Genomic DNA, 18,275 nt, shown 5'->3' with positions numbered 1-18,275 from the left:
CCACCTTAGTTTATCCCTTGTACACTGGGAATTTATTTTCCCCTTAGCTTCTGCAGTTTTCAAGTTTATAGATTTATAAGAACAGACTTGAAAAATAAAAAAGCATCAAAATTATTCAAATGAAAACAATTACTGGTTTTCACTCTGTAAGTGCTTAAGCAGTAGTGCAGCACACAATATTATTCATTCTAACTGCTACTTCACCTATTAATTATAATTTCTAAAATGTATAAAGGGAGCTATAAGTACCCCAATATTCTGTTACATTGGTACAAAGAAGAAAAAAATCTAGAGCTAAACAAACGCAACCCAGACGTCAGGCACTGCTAGGCTATATTGTCAAACAGTTACCAGCTGCTAGCTATGCTCACCTAAGGTGTATCCCTGGAACTTCTGAAGAGAGACAATTTATGTAAACATGGATGGCAGAACTAAACCCTTTGGGATAACCTTTTTTTTCCTTCTCTACCTTTGTTCAGCTACCTTGTTTGCTTCCACTCCCCCAATGATCTGTGTCATTTTCCATGCACTCTACTAAATTCTGTAACTTCAATGACACTGATATCTCATCTTAAAATGATTTATCCTGCAGACTATGGGTTTATAATACAGCTGTAGATATCAACCAAGCCACCTGGATCTCAGTGGGTATTTTCAGTGCTCACTCTGCAATTTCTGATTTTTCCAAATGGAATGTGTGGATTCCTATCATTATTCTAAACAGACAGAACATCTGCTCAATGTGTTTTATACACTGAAAAGAAAAAAAGAAAGCAATTTTAAACTATGTAGGTAATCTATATATAAAAATATTAGAATATTTACAAAACATGTAACAGTTTGGTACAAACCAGGGATACAGAGGCATCTGTAGCTGGTTCCAACACTGCGACAAATGCCATGTGCACAAGGATTCAGAGCACAGAAGTCAATCAGCTGAGCACATGTAGGTCCTGTAAATCCAGGACTACAACTGCAGGAGAAGGCAAGTCTATCTGCATAACAGGTTCCATTGTTCTGGCAGGGAGATGACACACAAGGGTCTAATTTGTCTTCACAAGAGGTTCCTAAAAACCCTAAAAGAAATAAATGGTTTTGATAAGTAAGCATTCTGCTATGCATACAATTTTAATAACTAAAGCAAGTTAAAAGTAAGCCATTGATATACCTATATTCCTACTTTTTAAATTCCATGAAAATTACAAAAATACAGACTTCCTATATATATTAAACCTAATTCTACCCATTAACATGATATGATAAAATATGTTTCAGGTAGAATCATACTATCATATGATTAAGGCAGTGAATTGTAAAAATATTTGTTGTAACTGACAGTGTTTATCCACCTTCCAAAGTGCATCTGGCTAGAAATGCAGATATTTTCTAAAGATCAGGAACAGACTAGCCTGGTAAAAAAAAAGAAAAGCCAAAACTGACCTTTTTCGGGTTATTGTTAATGTGTCTGTTAAGAATAACAACCTCTAAAGCAGCACGAGTTTACTTGAGTTTCAATAATTTAGATGAATATCTTTTACAAGAACATATTTCTCATTAGCAGGAGAGACAATGATTTATTGAAGCAATACCATGTAAAAATTAGATATAAAGAAAACTGTATTTCTGCAAGGGAATTTTAAAATCAGATGTAGAGAAGAACAACATTTGAGCAAATTGCAGTATACTAACTATAGTTTATACACATACATCATATATGTACTAACATAATGCATGGTTATTGTACCCAAAAACAAGTCAGAAAAGTATATTCCAATTCTAGCACCCTCCTAAAAGTATATGTAAATTCTAGCAGTCTTCCAAATAAAAGAGCTAACTGTCCTTTCCATTCAATTCTAATATTTTTTTAATGAGTATTTGGACCATTTGTATAGACCATAACTTTTCAGGCTTAAAGTTTCCTGGAATATCTTACATTGTAGAACAGCTCTTACATTACAATACACTAATCACTGGGAATAAGAAATTAGGAGCAAATTAGGCCAGTCTCCACTCAAGACCCAGCAAGCCAGTTTTACTAATCTACTCTAACAGAAAATGTAAACCACTGCAGTTGTGCCAGTCTAAAAGACAAAGAACAGACCACATTGCCACTGCTAACCAGGAGACTGTAGCAACATTTCAGACACTAAAGAAAATAAGTAAATGCAGGAAAAGCTATTCTAGGATTTGAAAAATATTTAATCAGAAAGAGAGAAAAACAAATTTAAAATAAAAATACAAAATGTGCATGATGGTGAAAGAAAAGATCAAGATGGAGAAGATATCTCTGTTATACAGCAGCTTGCCAACACTCAGAGCATGAAAACAATGACAGGTGACACTTTGGATTAACACTTAATATTGAAATCTTATCCATGATGGAATGAAGCAGATTTTTGGTCTTTCTTCTATCATTTTTGTATTTATAAAGTCTCGCTGTTGGATTAAAAGCAGTTGATGCATTAGAACTGAACCAAAAGTAAGACCAAATACCACATTCAATACATACTTTACAGCATCTCATTATCTTTTACTGACTCAGTAAATATTTTTGTTCTAAACAATATCATTCCACATTTCAAGCAAGGTACAATTCATCAGGAAATAGTTTTTAGTTAACTTTGACAGATGTGTTACTTTCAAGGCATTTTGGTTTTATTTTCTAATTATTCATGATTCACATTCAGATGAGTTAAACTGTAACTGTTTAACTGTAGTTCTAGCACTGTAACCATGGGTAGCAAGTCAGGAGTTGGCATGTCTGAAAACAAGCGCATAAGAAATAGATTAACGTACATTTTAAAGCATTAGAAAAAAATCACAAACATTTACTAATAGGTTTAAATTCTATAGTTTGTTCTTGATTAGATTTGTTGAAAACCTGGGCCAGAAAGATCTAGTGAAATGAGCATAGTCTGTCAACCTGACTGAGCTCCAAGACTTGAAGAGCAAGTGAAAGCTGAAATAATCAGCCTAAAGACATTAAAGTTTCCAGCATACACCAAAAAAAGGGAAACCAGCAATTAGTTTAAAATATCCTGAGGACTTCCTCAAGGAGACACACTCCATGTATTATAGATCCACAAAACCTCAGTGAAATGCATCAGAGAGGGAAATTGATATTAAACAATTGTGAGTAACCCACGCAGAGTGTACTACTGGGATCTACTCAGAGAATTAACAAAACTTAGTTTATTGTAACTAAGAAAAAATGGAAAGGCCACAACTGCCCTGTGAATTCCAGACAAAACTAGAATATTCTTGGGCACTGTTGGCAGCACGATTTTATGAGCATCCTTACAATATTAGGTCCTGGAGAAATTACTTAAAAAGCCATGTTTCCCTCATACATTCTTAAATATGTTCATAAATCTTACGCCAGAGCTATGGAATGAAAATTGAAGAAAAAATAATCCCATTTAAGAAAAAAAAAAAAAAAAAAAAAAGAAAAGAAAAAGGAAGGACCTACATATTGAACATTTAACAGTTTAGTCATTAATAACTCAGCAACAGACCAGGAAAGAAAAGCAGGTCTGACAGGGCACAGGCAAAGAACAGGCAAGAGCCTTCTGCCCTGTCCATTTTGCTATCCTACGGCTCAGATTGCTTGATGGGCTTTATCAGGACCCACCTGCACACCAATGCTGAAGAAGGAGATCTTGAAAACAGATACTATATTAGAGGTCCCTCCTGTAGATGCATAACCATCAGAAACTAAAAAGAACGGAAATCCTAAAATCAAGAATCTAATTCTAGCAACGATTTGCTGACAAATTAAAAAAGCCTGTATTGTTATCATCAAATCCTGGACAGATTTAAAAGAATCTGCAAGGACTTTTAACTATTAGAAGGAGATCAGCCAATGAGTCTGGTGAAATCTCTACACTAACTCTGAAAACGGATTAAAAAGGATGAAAGAGATCTGAGGTCACACAATGACACTAATGCTGCTTCACTACAATCCTTGCAATAATCTTCCCTACAAAGAGAAGCCTACTGGCAGATGGCTAATGTTTCAAGTGACAGAGCACTTCAAGAACATATGCAGGTTTAAAATACACTAAAACATGTTGCCCTTGTGCTATCTTTGACTGTGCTGTGAAATGTGTTTAGTTGATTCTGGAAGATTAAATCTTATGTATGAGTTAAATACCCAAAAATACTCAAAGCAGCAGTAGTTACACATCTGAATTGAAGATCTTTTATTTTGACATTTCTGAACGTACATTTAAGTCCATATCAATAAAATTGTTGAAAACAAATAATGTAAATAATAAATTTAAAAATCAAATTCAGAGGTTTATAGATTGAAAACAGAAACAAATGCTGGAGAAAAACAAATAAAAATCAAGATTATTTTTCTGCGGATAAACTGTTCTTCAGTCAGTTAACATGAACCCAACCCTGCATCTAGGTCATTATTGGTGTAACAGGGACATGACTGAAATCTGAAGACTACTGGTGATTTCAAAGATCTGAATGCAAAATTTACCAAAGGAGTAACACAGAAGGTAAAGTGGAAAGGTAATATTAGAAAATATGTATACTGCTAAAAAACACAATGCAATATTTGTGTTTACATGGATCAGACCATTTGGAGTTGTCAAGAAGAATAAAAGTATTAAGTCAGGTGATATTCTTTATATATTGCTACAGACCTCTAGGGCAGTGATAGAAACTAGATCAGGAAATGTTTTCAGAGATAGAAAAGCTCTGGATAAAAACCAGATTTCTCATCATGGTGGTATTTTAATTACTTGGCTATTGAAAGCAAAAGAGCCATGTACAAATCAAGGAAGTTAATCATTTTCTGAAGATACTGTACAACTGCTTTTTATACAGTCTGCAGAACAAACAACTTGCCTGAATGTTATGTCAGACCTATTTCCAAGAATTACACAAATGTGAAAAATTAAGTCTGTGAATTGCTAGGACTCGGGATTACAAAACCTTTGGATTTGAAATACAGGGATAAATATTAAAAGAAATACAGACAATTTATTATATTCCCTATAGAAAATTGTTTTGTGAGGAAATACAAGATGTCTGATGGTATTTCACCAGAATTCTGCAAAGGGAGAAAAGATACACTTCATAAGGAAACAAGAAATCATTAAAATGTAGTTGTAAAATTTTGATTGAAATTCACCCTAGCCAAGTCTTTACAGATAAAGATGAACAGAGGGATGAACAGAAGCTAAACCCGCTAAAGCATTAAGGAGAAGTCTATTAAAAATAAGAGCAATTTGGGAAGATGCCAGGTAAAAACATTAGATTAGTAGAAAGTACCAGAAACCAAACAGCCATAAAAATTTTTAATTAACAGCAAAACATTCTTCAGGTAAATTAAACTCTCTGATGGCAATATGAAGAATTCTGCATTCTCTAATCACCAGTAACCTTGGGAAATCTTCCACAGGCAACAGCTGTGTGACCTAGTTTCCTGGAATCAAGATAACAAATAGGTTTATTGTACGTAAACCTAAAGAAGTTAGAATTACTTCTGCAAGATATAATATATAAAAAGGCTTTTACATGAACAATGAAGCTCAGAAAAAGTGAAGACCTTGAAACTTCAACTATTCTTAATCTAGGCAAATAACTTCTGTTCTCCCAGTCAATTAAAATTCATGGTGACAATGTGCATTTTCTAGCTGCTATTGCAAATCAACACATATGAATCACAACTTAGCATCTCCTACAGCTGTCAAACTCTTTATTTTTTTAAACCACAGAAACTACAATAAGAATATTCATAAATTTGCTGCTTTCCAGTATTTCCAGAAATACCTGCAGGTATTTCAGGACACTTCCGCTCAGTGTGTTGCCTAGCTGTAGTTACCTGCAGCTAGACAAATCAAATTTTTAATATAAATAAGTCCTGAAATGTGAATTTCAAGTAATTTGTATGTTAAACTCCTAATTATAAGACTGTTTTCTATCCCCTTCTGCAGGATGTCTATGACATCCATTATTGCTGATAACTATTTTTCAAAAATATATTAATCTGAATTAAAAGATTTCTGCCACTTCTGTCAGAGCAGGTGACCTCCACATAGAGAAAGCATCAAAATCCCAAGAATCCAAGCCAGTTTCATGTGGTTGGCCAGCTGAATGCTTGCTATTTTTATCAAAGATTAGTGTTTTCCTATAACACTGAATGCAATTCATCTGTACACATCATCAGGACATTAAAACTGCATGTAACAGAACTTCAAAAACATCTTGCAGCAGAAGTTCATTTCTTTGTTCGAATAACTGATCTGAGCTTTGCTAATTATTATCTGGCTTTGTTCAAAACCATATTCTGCCAATAATTTATTTTAATACTGTCTTATGAGCAAAATTAACAAAGCCTCTCCAAATGTTTAAAATATGTAAAATATATATATACACAAGTACCAAGTCTTTCATTCTATCAACTTCACAAAATTTGCATGCGTAAGGAACAGATTAGTGAGACTTGCATTTCCTCACCACACAATCAGGCAATTTTCATACACTTTATTTTTTTTAAAACGTTTAACAAAGATTTCAGTGAATTTAATAACAACATAAATGAGGATAACTAGTTTCTCCATCGCTGAAACATTTATGGTAATTATATTTGTTTATTCCAACTTGTTTTTTTAATGTTTCTAATTATTATTTGTACATTGATTCCACTTCAGGGTGCCCTCTGAGCTCAAACCACGATAGGTAACTTCTCAGTGACTTAAAGAAAATGAAGTAATCCAATTTATAAATTGATGAGCAGTACCCCAGTCAACTCAAATAAAATGAATTAGTATTACTGTCAATACAGTAGTACATTATACATTGCAATAAGTGGAAAAAAAACCCAGAGGAGATTATGGATATTTATGGAATCATTCTGAATATAAATTTCAAATATCCATGTTCAGGTTGACAGATGTTTACTACATGTGGGTTTTTAGAATGTCTAGAAATTTCTTTGCATGATCATTTGAAGGTAATATTTGCTAAATATATGTTTATTATCATGAAAATTTAAAGAAGATGATCAAAGATCCCTTCCCCATTGTAAGTACAACATGACAAACATCCTTTTCACAATAATAAAGAGTCAAAATTTGGAACAAATTCTTCAGTCCTAAGTATTGCTTAAGCTTCTTCACTATAAATTGGAGTATAAAATCCAATTTTCTCTTTAGTACAGGTGACTCAAAAACTTCAGATAGCAGTTTATTTTCTGACATATTTTGGACATTAAAATCTAGAATGCATCATACAGAAAATGGAATCTGCAAGCATAAAGAAATTTTCTTTACTAAAGGACTCTTAAGACAGTAAAATTGTCTAAAGAATAATCATGAAATGTTCATATCTGATCTAGGCTGCTTTTTCAGTGCCTCAGATCTCCCCTTCTGTAAATTATCACATGCTTTCATGAACCACAGATATCATTTGTAAAAGAAATGCACAATCTTGAGATCATTTCTCATTGTTTCCATCTCATTCCTTTTTCTGCCATCTTTTTCTTTTCCCTTTGTGATACTTTCTATCTTCTCTTGTCCTCTTCTGCTTGACCACATTATATCTCCAGTCTTAGTTTTTACACATATATAAGCTCCTTGGCTACCTTTCCCCCACTGTGCTGAATTAGCACTTCAGAAAGGCCTCTTCTCAACAAGCAATTATTATTAAGCACAGCAGGAGAAGAGCAGCAGAGCAAGAGACCTCACTTAAATTAGAAACCTATCATGGGTTTTTGGTAGGGGTTTTTTTAATGGAAAATTTGAGGACATGCTAAAAATAGCAAATCTGCAAGTTAGTGCATCTGCAATTTTCCCTTAACTATCCTTTGTTGTATTTACAAAAATAACTAAACCTCTTCAAAACCCAAACAAAAGCTCTCAAAATATGCCTCTGAAAGGATAACACCTCAAAAGAAGAAAGAAGAATCATGGGAAAGGCAGTCGTTAGTAAATTTAGATAATATATTTTGTTAAATCAACCCTTTCTTTCCCTCCACAAAATATCTGAATTCCTGAGTTTCTTGGCACTAGTAGGTCTTCCAGAACAAGATGGAAAAGCAACACCTTATTACATAATACATCCATCCATTAGGTTACTCCAGAGCAATAGCACTGGCCCTTGCAGACAGACTGTGTCACTTCTGATAGTGTTGACTATCCCCTCTTTACGGTGAGGACATGAGTAGGAAGCACAGCTATGTAACTTCATGGGAAGCATTCGCTCTCTGAAACAATGGTAATTATTAGGGAGTCAGGAAGAACCTCTGTGGCTGCTATTGAGTTATCACAGGCTCACTCTGGAAGAGCAACCATGCACACAAGATGGCATTTGTTCTTGCAAACCTAAGAATGATTTTCTCATGTCCAGGGGACCAACAATCAGACATGGTGCATACAAGACTTTTTTTTTCTAAGGGAAATAACCCTGAGCAGTCCAGAAAGGGATTCCTGAAACTTCCTATCCCCTCCAAACACTTTTCCTACATTGGAAATAATACAGGTCAATGTATGAAAACTGATCTTAACAAGAGTTGTAAATGTATTTCAGTAAAAATTTTTTCTTGTGTTGCCCCAGTGCTTTTTGAAAACATTTATACCATGTGAGCGTGTTAGACATATAAATAAGCAGAGTAACAGCTCTTCCCCCAACTCTATCCTTGCTCTAACACTGCTGTTCTTGGAAACACAGAAATGATACTGGGAGACTAGAACTGGTAACTCTGCACAAAAAGTTTCAGACAAGCGACACAAAAACCATGTTTGCCTATCAACAAAGTCTGTGAGCAGAGAGGTACTTCTTGAAGTTGCTAAGTAATTGTAATTTTGAAGGGTCAAAAAGCACGTTGTATCTTTAAGGAAAATCCAGAAACCATAGAAAACCTCAAGACTAGAAGCAGAAAAGGAACACAGATTTATAACACATAACAAGAACAGAAGTGCCAACAAACAAAAATACCAGAATACCGAAAAAATGGTACCAATGTGCCCAGAAGAAAAAAAGAGCAAAGCATACAGCCTAAATACTAAGATAGTACAATGACAGTGTCAAAATAAGCCTACTTAAAGCAGAGCACACAACAGAAACAACTGGAAACTTACCAAACACAAGTATGGATCAGTGGCAAAGGAAGGAGCAGAAGATCAATACTCAAGAAGCAAAGCAGGCAACAAGGCTGTAGGACCAAGTGGCATAACACAGAGATAGCGAAACACGAGCAAAACTGAGAAAAGGGAAGCACAAGTAACTTGGTTCTCCTGCAGCAGAAAAGCTGCTATCAGCAAGAATGCTACACATCAAGCAGTGGCATGTCAGATAACGTCTCCATCACTCTCTTTGGGGAGGACAGCTCTGGAGGGAGATGAAGGGAAGGTTTTCCTCTCCTGTGCTCTAGGTCTCCCACATGGCACGGCGCCCTTGGCGCAGCCAGCACTGCTTCTGGCGGCTGTGCCCGGGCCTGCGGGCCAGGCAGAGCTGGCAGCCTGCCCCACTCCCCTTCAGAGGCCAATTGCCGCTGGCATGAGCTCCCTGAGCAGGAGAGCAGCCACAACCCTGCACAGCAACCAAGGCATAAATGCCTTTTAGTGAGGCACTGAAGAGCTATGCTACATGTACCGTATCCCAGCCACAGCATCCCAGCACACCCACAGAAGAGGATGAGTGATGTGGCCATCTAAGGACTTCAACCCACCAGTAACCCTGTCCCATGGCCAGCATCTCAAATGGTGGTAGGACAGAAGTGGAGAGATGGTCAGCATATTCATTAACAGGTCATTAGGAGGAAGCAATTATGCCACACACAGAAACAAATATGGCAGTTCTAAAACAACCAAAAATCCCCGTAGCTGTTTTTCCAAGCATTTATTATTGGAAAGATCATTTCCCGCAAAACATCTTTAAAGATCCTTGAACAGATTTCCTAAGAAGAATGCATGTAAATTTCTGACCAATCAGTCTAAAGACATTACAAATAATCTTCATGATTAAGCAAGTATATATTACCAGAGCAGTTATCAAAGACTTGTACCCTTAGAGCAAGCATAAAGTGCTGGCAGAATAAAAACAACATCCACAGATCAAATAAGAAGATAAATATAATTTAGTTCAAGGTTCTAATCTTAATTATAAATAACTAATAGAAGTCTTCACAATTGAGAGCTTTCACTCCTGATAATTTTTTTATGAGTGATTTACGCATCTGCATTCCAGTCAGCAAAGTATTACGAAAGCACTTCAGCGTTGTGGTGTCCTCATTTCACATAGTCACATTTACAGTGTTCACCAGTGAGAATCACTGAAAGGCTTTTATATAGAGAAAGGAGTAAGTCAAAATAGAAAGGAGAATGAATTAAAACTTTGTGGAATTGAAACCATTCTTTTAGTTTTGAATTATTGCTCTTGCACACATTTTAGACAACGGAGCCATATGCAGAAATATGCAAATACTACAAGGGAGGCAGCTTTTTCCCACATGTTTACTGGACAACATAAAAATCACAACCTAAGTCTCCTCAGATTCACCTTTCTCACAGTGCTGGAGCCTGATTTCTACTGTAGAGTTGCCAGAGAACATTTCTGCACCACATACACACTGAAACACTAAGTTCCTACCATACTTTATATACTAACGCTGATTATACATTATATACTATTGCTGATTATCTCATCTGGATTTTTTTTTCTGCTTACGATTATGGCCTAAGGCACAATTTTAAAAATTCAGATATACATATATATAAAAATGTAACTGAAAATTTAGACAAACTACACTCGACAAAACACCAATTTATATGAGGTACTAGATAGGTCTTTGCTGTTTACCTTCTGGGCACTGACAGCTGAATCCATTGATGTTGGATGAGCAGGTACCTCCGTTTTGGCATGGCTGCTGGATGCAATGATCAATTTCTGACTGGCACAGCTCTCCGGTGTAACCTACAAAACAGCACACAACATCCAGAAAATATAGCGAAAATGGGGTTTTATCACTAAATGTATTACTAGGTCATTCAAACAGTACTATTAGTTTTCCTGAAAAAAATTAGCCAAAGAAAGAAATAGAATCCAGGACAGTCTTCTAATTTCTTATAAAATGAGATTTTTAATTAGAACTTATACTTCTTACTGAAGAAACAGAAATAATTAGTGGAAATCTAGAGATTATATCAATTGTATTTTACCAGCAGCAATATTCTGGCAGCACTATTATAATAGAGGTTGGTGCTGGACCCTCATCAGCACCTATATAACCAAAAATGTAATTTTTGAATGGTTTTCAAACATCTTGAATCTCAAGTCAATAATCTTTAGCAAGACTTTAAACAAGACTTGACGTTATGAATTATTTGTGCATATGCTGAATGACTGTCATTTGTTCCTACTTCTGGGCTTCAAAAAGAGTGTTTATTTTAAGTGGGAGCTGTGAAGAACTGCTCAGCACAGTTGCAAACTCCTCCAAATAAGCTCCTATAAGTTCACAAGCTACAGATTGTGTGTACTGTACTATTTGACCATAAGTTTGCTTTGTTCCATATGTCTGATGTCTATAACACATCTCCAAAAAATGAACAAACCTACAAAATACAATCTAAATGATTAAACACTACAAACTTAAACTCCTTAACAAATACCACACATTCCCCTTTCTAATTTTTATTTACCTCCAAGAAGTGATCTTGGATGCATGGCTGAAGGAGAAACTACACACTACACACAGAAGCATTTTGTTTTTTAATAGGAACCCTACATAAAATTGTAAATATCTTCTATAACAAGCATGTTTAACACAACTGCTGGTGTTAAAGACCAGTAAGCTATGATTAAGTGACACTGTTAATACACTGCTATGAACAGCTAAGACAAAGACTCCAAGGTGAGATAGAAAATATGTCTGGACTAGAATTTTGCTTATGCAGGGGAGAAAAAGTGGAAAAAAATCTTATTTTGATTAAATAATTATTTTTAATGCAATCAAAATTAACATTTATAAGTCTTTGGGGCACGCTAATACCTATCCCTGTTCAAATATACTGATGTCACCATAAAATAGCTCTCAACATAGATTGTTATATTTAGAGTTGCTAGAGTACTACTATAGAAAAAGATCTGTAAGACTTTCCTCTCTGTGTAGCTTACTGCTTTTATATGCTATAGAGAGCTAAATTATGATCCTATCTTCTCCAATGCAAAACCTGGGAAAAAAACCTCTCTTGTATGTTGTTTCTGGATTAATGCCCAAAAATCACCTAAACTGGAGAAAAATAATGAGGTTGAAAACCAGAACTATGTTCTCATGAGGTAGCTCATCTGGACCAGATTGAGGCACACGGAGAGACATCAGCCTCACTCTAGATAACTAGTGATTTTCTGTAATTCTAATTGGTCTCAAATTAACATAAAATCTACAAAACCAGCACTGAAGCATTATAGAAGACTACATCAACTGATTTCTTTCATCTATAGGCTTCATGTTTTTTCATGTTCTCACATTCAGCTGATTATTTTTATGAATCATAACACAGTATTGAATATGCTTAACTCATTTAAACATTTTTCCATCTTCAAACTGTTACCAAGTTTGTGAAAGTGCAAATTTTGGGGGAAAAATTATGGGTAGAAACACAAGCCACTGAAGTTACCAATGATTAAGCCATCTGAATAATATTAGACATTTCATATTAAGAAAATTAAGAAAAACTATTTTAAAAAACTTAAAAGCTAAACCTAAACATAATGTGTGGAGGTCATGGAGCACAACCTTGCAAGTTCCAGAATGTAGTAAATTAAGTTAACTATATAAGGTTTACTGAGGATTTACAAGAGGGACTTGATCACACTGTCATTCAGAAGGGAATCCTTCACATACGGAAACCAAATAATTTCATTCCATCTATTGTAAGCTTTGTTTTATACTATGAGAAGTAGGCAGGGTTTTGCAGAAGGAAGTATTTAGAATTTTGACATTATTTTTTTCCCCCAGTAGAAGCTAACAATTGTTCTAGAGATAAGAAGAAACAATTATGAAAATAACAAGGCATAAATTATATTTTATAGAAATAGTTTTTAAATGGAAAGGATAAAATCCAAAGTTATAAGACAGTAAAGACATGAATGGAAATATATTTCCAAAATATGTAAGAGAAACACATTTTCTTCAAGAAATTGTCATGATCTTAGTCATTGATTCCTGTCATCTCATGGCATCAATTTTTCTACAGTTGTGCTAACACTTTATGAAGCAAGCAATTGAAATGCCTGTCCCTAATAGCAACTATGTTTTTAACTCATAAGGAGCTTTTAAAAGTCTGGAGAGGCCAAGTTTTTAAAAAATACATAAGCACTTGATGCAGATATCTAGGATCATAATAAAAAAAAAACTCCTAGAATTTTGTATCAGTACACAAATAAAATACCATCTGCTTTATCAAGGCACTATAATTTGTAATTTATCAATAGAAGCAGGAACTATCACAGACTCGATCTAAGAGTAAAAACAGCAATACCACCTTTGGAGTCTTGTACATAAGTGGGAAGTATATTTATGTTACTCTGCAAAATTTAGCTGTACAACTTGAAAATATTAAGTTTTCCTAGTGGAAACACTCTTAGGCTTTACAATAAGCACATCAGAATTACCATAAATATTCCCCCTAAAGCTTTTTTCACACAACTAAAACCAAGAATTTTGAAGTATTTGGAAAATATTTTGTGTTAAAATTATATTCCAATAAAAATCTTGATTTAATGGAATTCAGGCAGGTTTTTTTAGAATCATTCTTGTACTTCTTCTGAGGTAGGGAATTTTTAAAAAGAAATTTAGCCTAATAATACTTGATGTAGAACAATTTCCAAGATAGCTATCTCAATAAAAGCAAACAACACAAACATAACAAACACACATTTTTTCTTTGCTAATTGGAAACTACTTCTCAAAATCCAAAAGAATTCTGAATCAACCATATTCAACATGACAGTAATGGTAAGGATTGTTCAAACATTTGAAGTTTGTTCCACTCTGATCTTTCTCATATTTAAATCATTATTCAATTGTATTTACATATCTTGTTAAAGTGACAGTTGATCCTTTGGCAAACTTGTGAAATAGAGTACACCTGCATAATAACTTCACATCTTATTTTCAGAGCAGTATAAATGCAAGTCATTATATAACAAAAATAAAAATACAAATATAAATCCCTTTCTTGCTGCACATTCGCTACAGTGACTTTAAGGAAAGAGAGAAGAAGTGAAAGTCCTAGAGGCAGAGGAATTATAATTAAAAGGAAACATCTTGGCCTTTGGAGAGAATGGAGGGGCCTTTGCTGATTGACTGAACTGCAAAATTCACAAAACAGTTCAGAGGGTAGTACATGGCAGCCACATTAAAGCATCACTTGCATCCACCTGCTTCTGGCTCAGTCATTTTTCAGGCCGGTACTTACACATAATCTAGTGCAGCTAGAAGTTTCTCTAGTCTGTGCTGACATGTATTAGGGTAAAGACTAAGAATATTCCCATCTTTAAAGGACAATTCAGAACACCCACTCCATGACCCTGCTTTGGAGCAGAATAAAGGAAGTATTGTTACATGTACCTTTTGTATATATTTAATGAACACAAATACCCACCCAGCATTAAAGCTAATCAATTACCATTTATACACAACCACTAGAAACCTGACCAAATCATTAATTTCTCTATCTGCTTTTTATAATATAGCTCTAATATTCTGCAGATCTTAGGGCCTAATCCAGAAGCATCTTCCTTTTTTCTCTTTTTTTCTTGTTCAGATAAGTCCCCTTTCTCTCTAATATGAACTGACCAGTATTACAGAAATGAAAGTGTACATTAAAATGTTTGTAGGAAGCAAAATAAATTACCCAATATTGATCATAATCTTTGCCAACTTTTATTTTTAAATTATTTTAGAAAATATATATTGAAGTAACTGTTCTATTCCAATAATTGAGTTTGATTTTGAAATGTAAAGTTCAGATAGCAGAGTTTTCTATAATAGCCATTTAGGTTTTTTCCATCAACATGTATCTTTAATTTACCCTCCAACATATGCCCATTGTACTTAGTTTAATTTTAATTTCAATTAAGATGTCTATATTCATTTGATCAAATTTTTAAAGCAAATATTCTTAAAGTAACTTCACAGAACTCAGACACTTGTTCATTAATCAAACCCACAAATTTCTCTGTTTAGTTTATGATTTTTTTTTAAAAGTTTTCTAAATTTAAGTTAATTCTGAGGAATAATCCAACAACCGCATAGTGTGGAGAGAATTTTCTTCCATTCGATTGGTGCAACTGAAGAAAAGAGTTTACTAGTTACAATGAAAGCATGTTTATTGATAGGTTGATTGATATAATTGATTGATATAATGTATACTTAAAATCTATACTGAAAAGAAAAAAACGATTGAGAAAAAGCTGATGTAAACTAAATTTTGGTCATCTCTTCTTAGGAGGTAAAGTTCTATTAGTTATGAATAATTCACTAATTAGGTTATGGTTCAGATGTGTGCTTTCAGTGGCATTTTTCACAGATGAAGGATCTTCCACAGCCTTCTAAAAATTGCCTTTATGTTGTTGTATTTTCCTTCTTTCCTAGTACCTGAAGTTGCACGGTTCACTGCTCTGCAAAAGACATGCACTGAATGTTAAAACAAAAAGGCATTATGCAAAGCGTAATACAAAACCTACCAGCCAGGCAGCTGCAGGTGAAATTATTCCTGTCGTGTTTCTGTGCTACATCGATGCAGGTTGCATTGTTCTGACAGGGCTGGCTCTGACAAGCATCAAATTCTTCACACAGGGAACCCTTATACTCATCCTCGCAGTGGCAGAAAAAAGTTGCCTAAAACCAAACACAATATGTACTTCACAATAAATTTTCAAAGGTTATGTTTCATTGACTACTCTACTGAACAAATATGGTTTTGTTGTTTTCCTGTTCATAACAATAGCTGCCATAAATACATCAACTGCACAAAATTACTCTTTGAAATACCAATTCTTCAGCTAAAATTTTTAATGATATCAGGTAATTTCATCTAGACAAGGAGGCTGGGATCAGATCCATAATGCCTAAATCACTATAAATTTTTTCTTCCATTCCAGAAATTACATTTATAGACTGGAATAACTCAGAACAAGCAATGTGCAGATTTACTTCAACAAATTCCTACTACAAAGATGCACCCTTTACGTGAAGGGGCTGGGGCCCGAGAGGCTCACTTTAGTGGTACTTCAGTAGTGACGCACCCGTTCAATTCAGTTAAAATATGTCTTCTTCTGAACATATTTGTTACTTTCCAAACCCTGCTGCTTAATAAAAAATCAAGAGCACTACACATGTTAAAGATTTAAAATACCTATAGTAGGCATGATATAGCACATTTTTGTTAGTAATAAAGTAAGGTAAATTAGATTTTTTAAAAATCTTTAGGTCACTAAGATTGCCAAGGAAGTCTCAAAGAATGGAAGCAAGGAAAGCTCTCATTTAGATTAAATATCTTACTTTCTTTGTTCATTAAACACTAGATGGCAACATCACTCACTCTCATACGTTTCAAAGTCAGGTCATTAGGGCTGGAACACAGCTGTCCCATGCACAGATATTGTAATGCAAAGTACAAAACGTGCATGGAACTAGAAATAAAGAGATGGGGCTAGTATTTTATCTTCTATTTTTACTCGTGTTTTCTTCATATGAATAAACAGCTGTGACCTAAGTGGAAAAGAACATCATCATCTTCATACAAATATAAACCTTCACTCATTAAAACCCAGATTTCATTCTTCCTTACAAATATTACTGTGGCAGAGTTTAAACAAGGATTAATACTATACATCTCCAAAACTCAAAATGATGAGTATGCTATTTATCAGGAGTGCCAGAAGTCCTTGCTAAGTGTACAGTCTATCCATGTTCTGGTATTTACCCAAGCCTCTTCACAAAACAGCTCTGAGTATCTCACACATTAGCAATGACAGGTTTCCAAACAAGGCTGTAGTTCAACAGAAAGAAAATACAGGCAAGCAAAACACAGTCAAAATTACTATAATCCCATAGCACAGCAACTTACTTTGAAGATAATTCATATGAGCTACACAGGAAAGTAGCTAACAGAGTGAAACAGATAATCACTTTTATTTAAGAACTAAACAGTTAACAAAATACACAGTAAGTATTTCCACATTTCCATATAGCATTCGTTGGTGGAAAACACATCAGCACAGGGATCACTTTGGTTCCTAAAGACAACAGTGATCAGTGGTTCAAAATCAGTGTTGTCTTTAACATCTCATATCAATGGAGTTATGCAGTACCATTGTGCATATATAGCATCAGGACCCAGGTAAATAGTGCACATAAACATGTTGCCTGCAGCATCCTTCACAGCTGTTCTCTTACTGATACTAAATTATGTTATTTACTTAAAGTGTTTGTTATCATTCTTGGAATGGAGTGTTGAGTTTAGACTGAATACAAAATCAAGGTTGCTGCCTGTCTCAGTAACACACCTCTTCTGGATGAACAAAGTGAGATGATATACTATGAAAAAAATGGTATTTTTTCTTAAAATCGACATGAGTAGAGCATGTGGAAAGATACAGGCACTGTAGCTAGATTCTGTGTTATTTAAAGAGATCAGAGTCTTGATCTCATTTAAATGTTTCTGGTCTTTGTGTATGCACTGGAAATGAGAACAGGCTTACCTACGTCTATCTGATGCTAAAGACATCCCTAAGCAAGAGATCCAAGAAGTATAAGATCCCATCAAAGTTATCATCTGTCAGAACAGAGAGGTATTATGTTTGTTAGGTAGGCTCAGGTTCATGGTTGGTTTATGCTAGATGTAACAGTAAGACATAAAGAATGTCATTACCTGAACCATTCATTGGAGAAGAAGGGAATGTCTCTACTGTCCACACAGACACAAACACCATGGCTCTGCCTGCACTAAAATTTCATTTTGAAGCAATCGAAACTGATTATTATAAAGTAAGCATTAATATATTTAAACAATGCAACAATCAGACATTGCCTCAACATTATTAATGAAATAGAAAGTTAAGAAAAGCTCAGATAATATTAATATCTTTCTGTATGATATAGGGATCAATTTACCATAAAGTGTAGTTAACAAAATGAGTTTTGAAAGCGGCAAAATAAGAGCATTGTAACACTTCAAACTGAAATGTTTAATGACAGGTAACAGTTCTGAGATGCAGACAAGTTACTCTGTAGAGAAGATTAGGTGTCA

General features: G+C 34.6%; 1 protein-coding gene across 1 annotated transcript in view; it reads right to left on the bottom strand.

Annotated features, from left to right (window-relative positions):
- Positions 1 to 18,275, bottom strand: part of DNER (delta/notch like EGF repeat containing) — a 134,087-nt gene that overhangs the window by 28,654 nt on the left and 87,158 nt on the right. The window contains exons 6-8 of the mRNA XM_074877636.1: positions 15,709 to 15,862; positions 10,819 to 10,932; positions 852 to 1,076 (exon numbers count right to left, since the gene is read on the bottom strand). Coding sequence (XP_074733737.1) covers positions 852 to 1,076; positions 10,819 to 10,932; positions 15,709 to 15,862 — 493 coding nt within the window. The remainder of the gene's footprint in view (positions 1 to 851; positions 1,077 to 10,818; positions 10,933 to 15,708; positions 15,863 to 18,275) is intronic.

This window comes from Strix uralensis, chromosome 9, assembly GCF_047716275.1.
Source record: "Strix uralensis isolate ZFMK-TIS-50842 chromosome 9, bStrUra1, whole genome shotgun sequence".
Lineage (NCBI taxonomy): Eukaryota > Metazoa > Chordata > Aves > Strigiformes > Strigidae > Strix > Strix uralensis.
The sequence above is the reverse complement of the archived record's forward strand: the minus strand, read 5'-3'. Positions and strand labels throughout refer to the sequence as shown.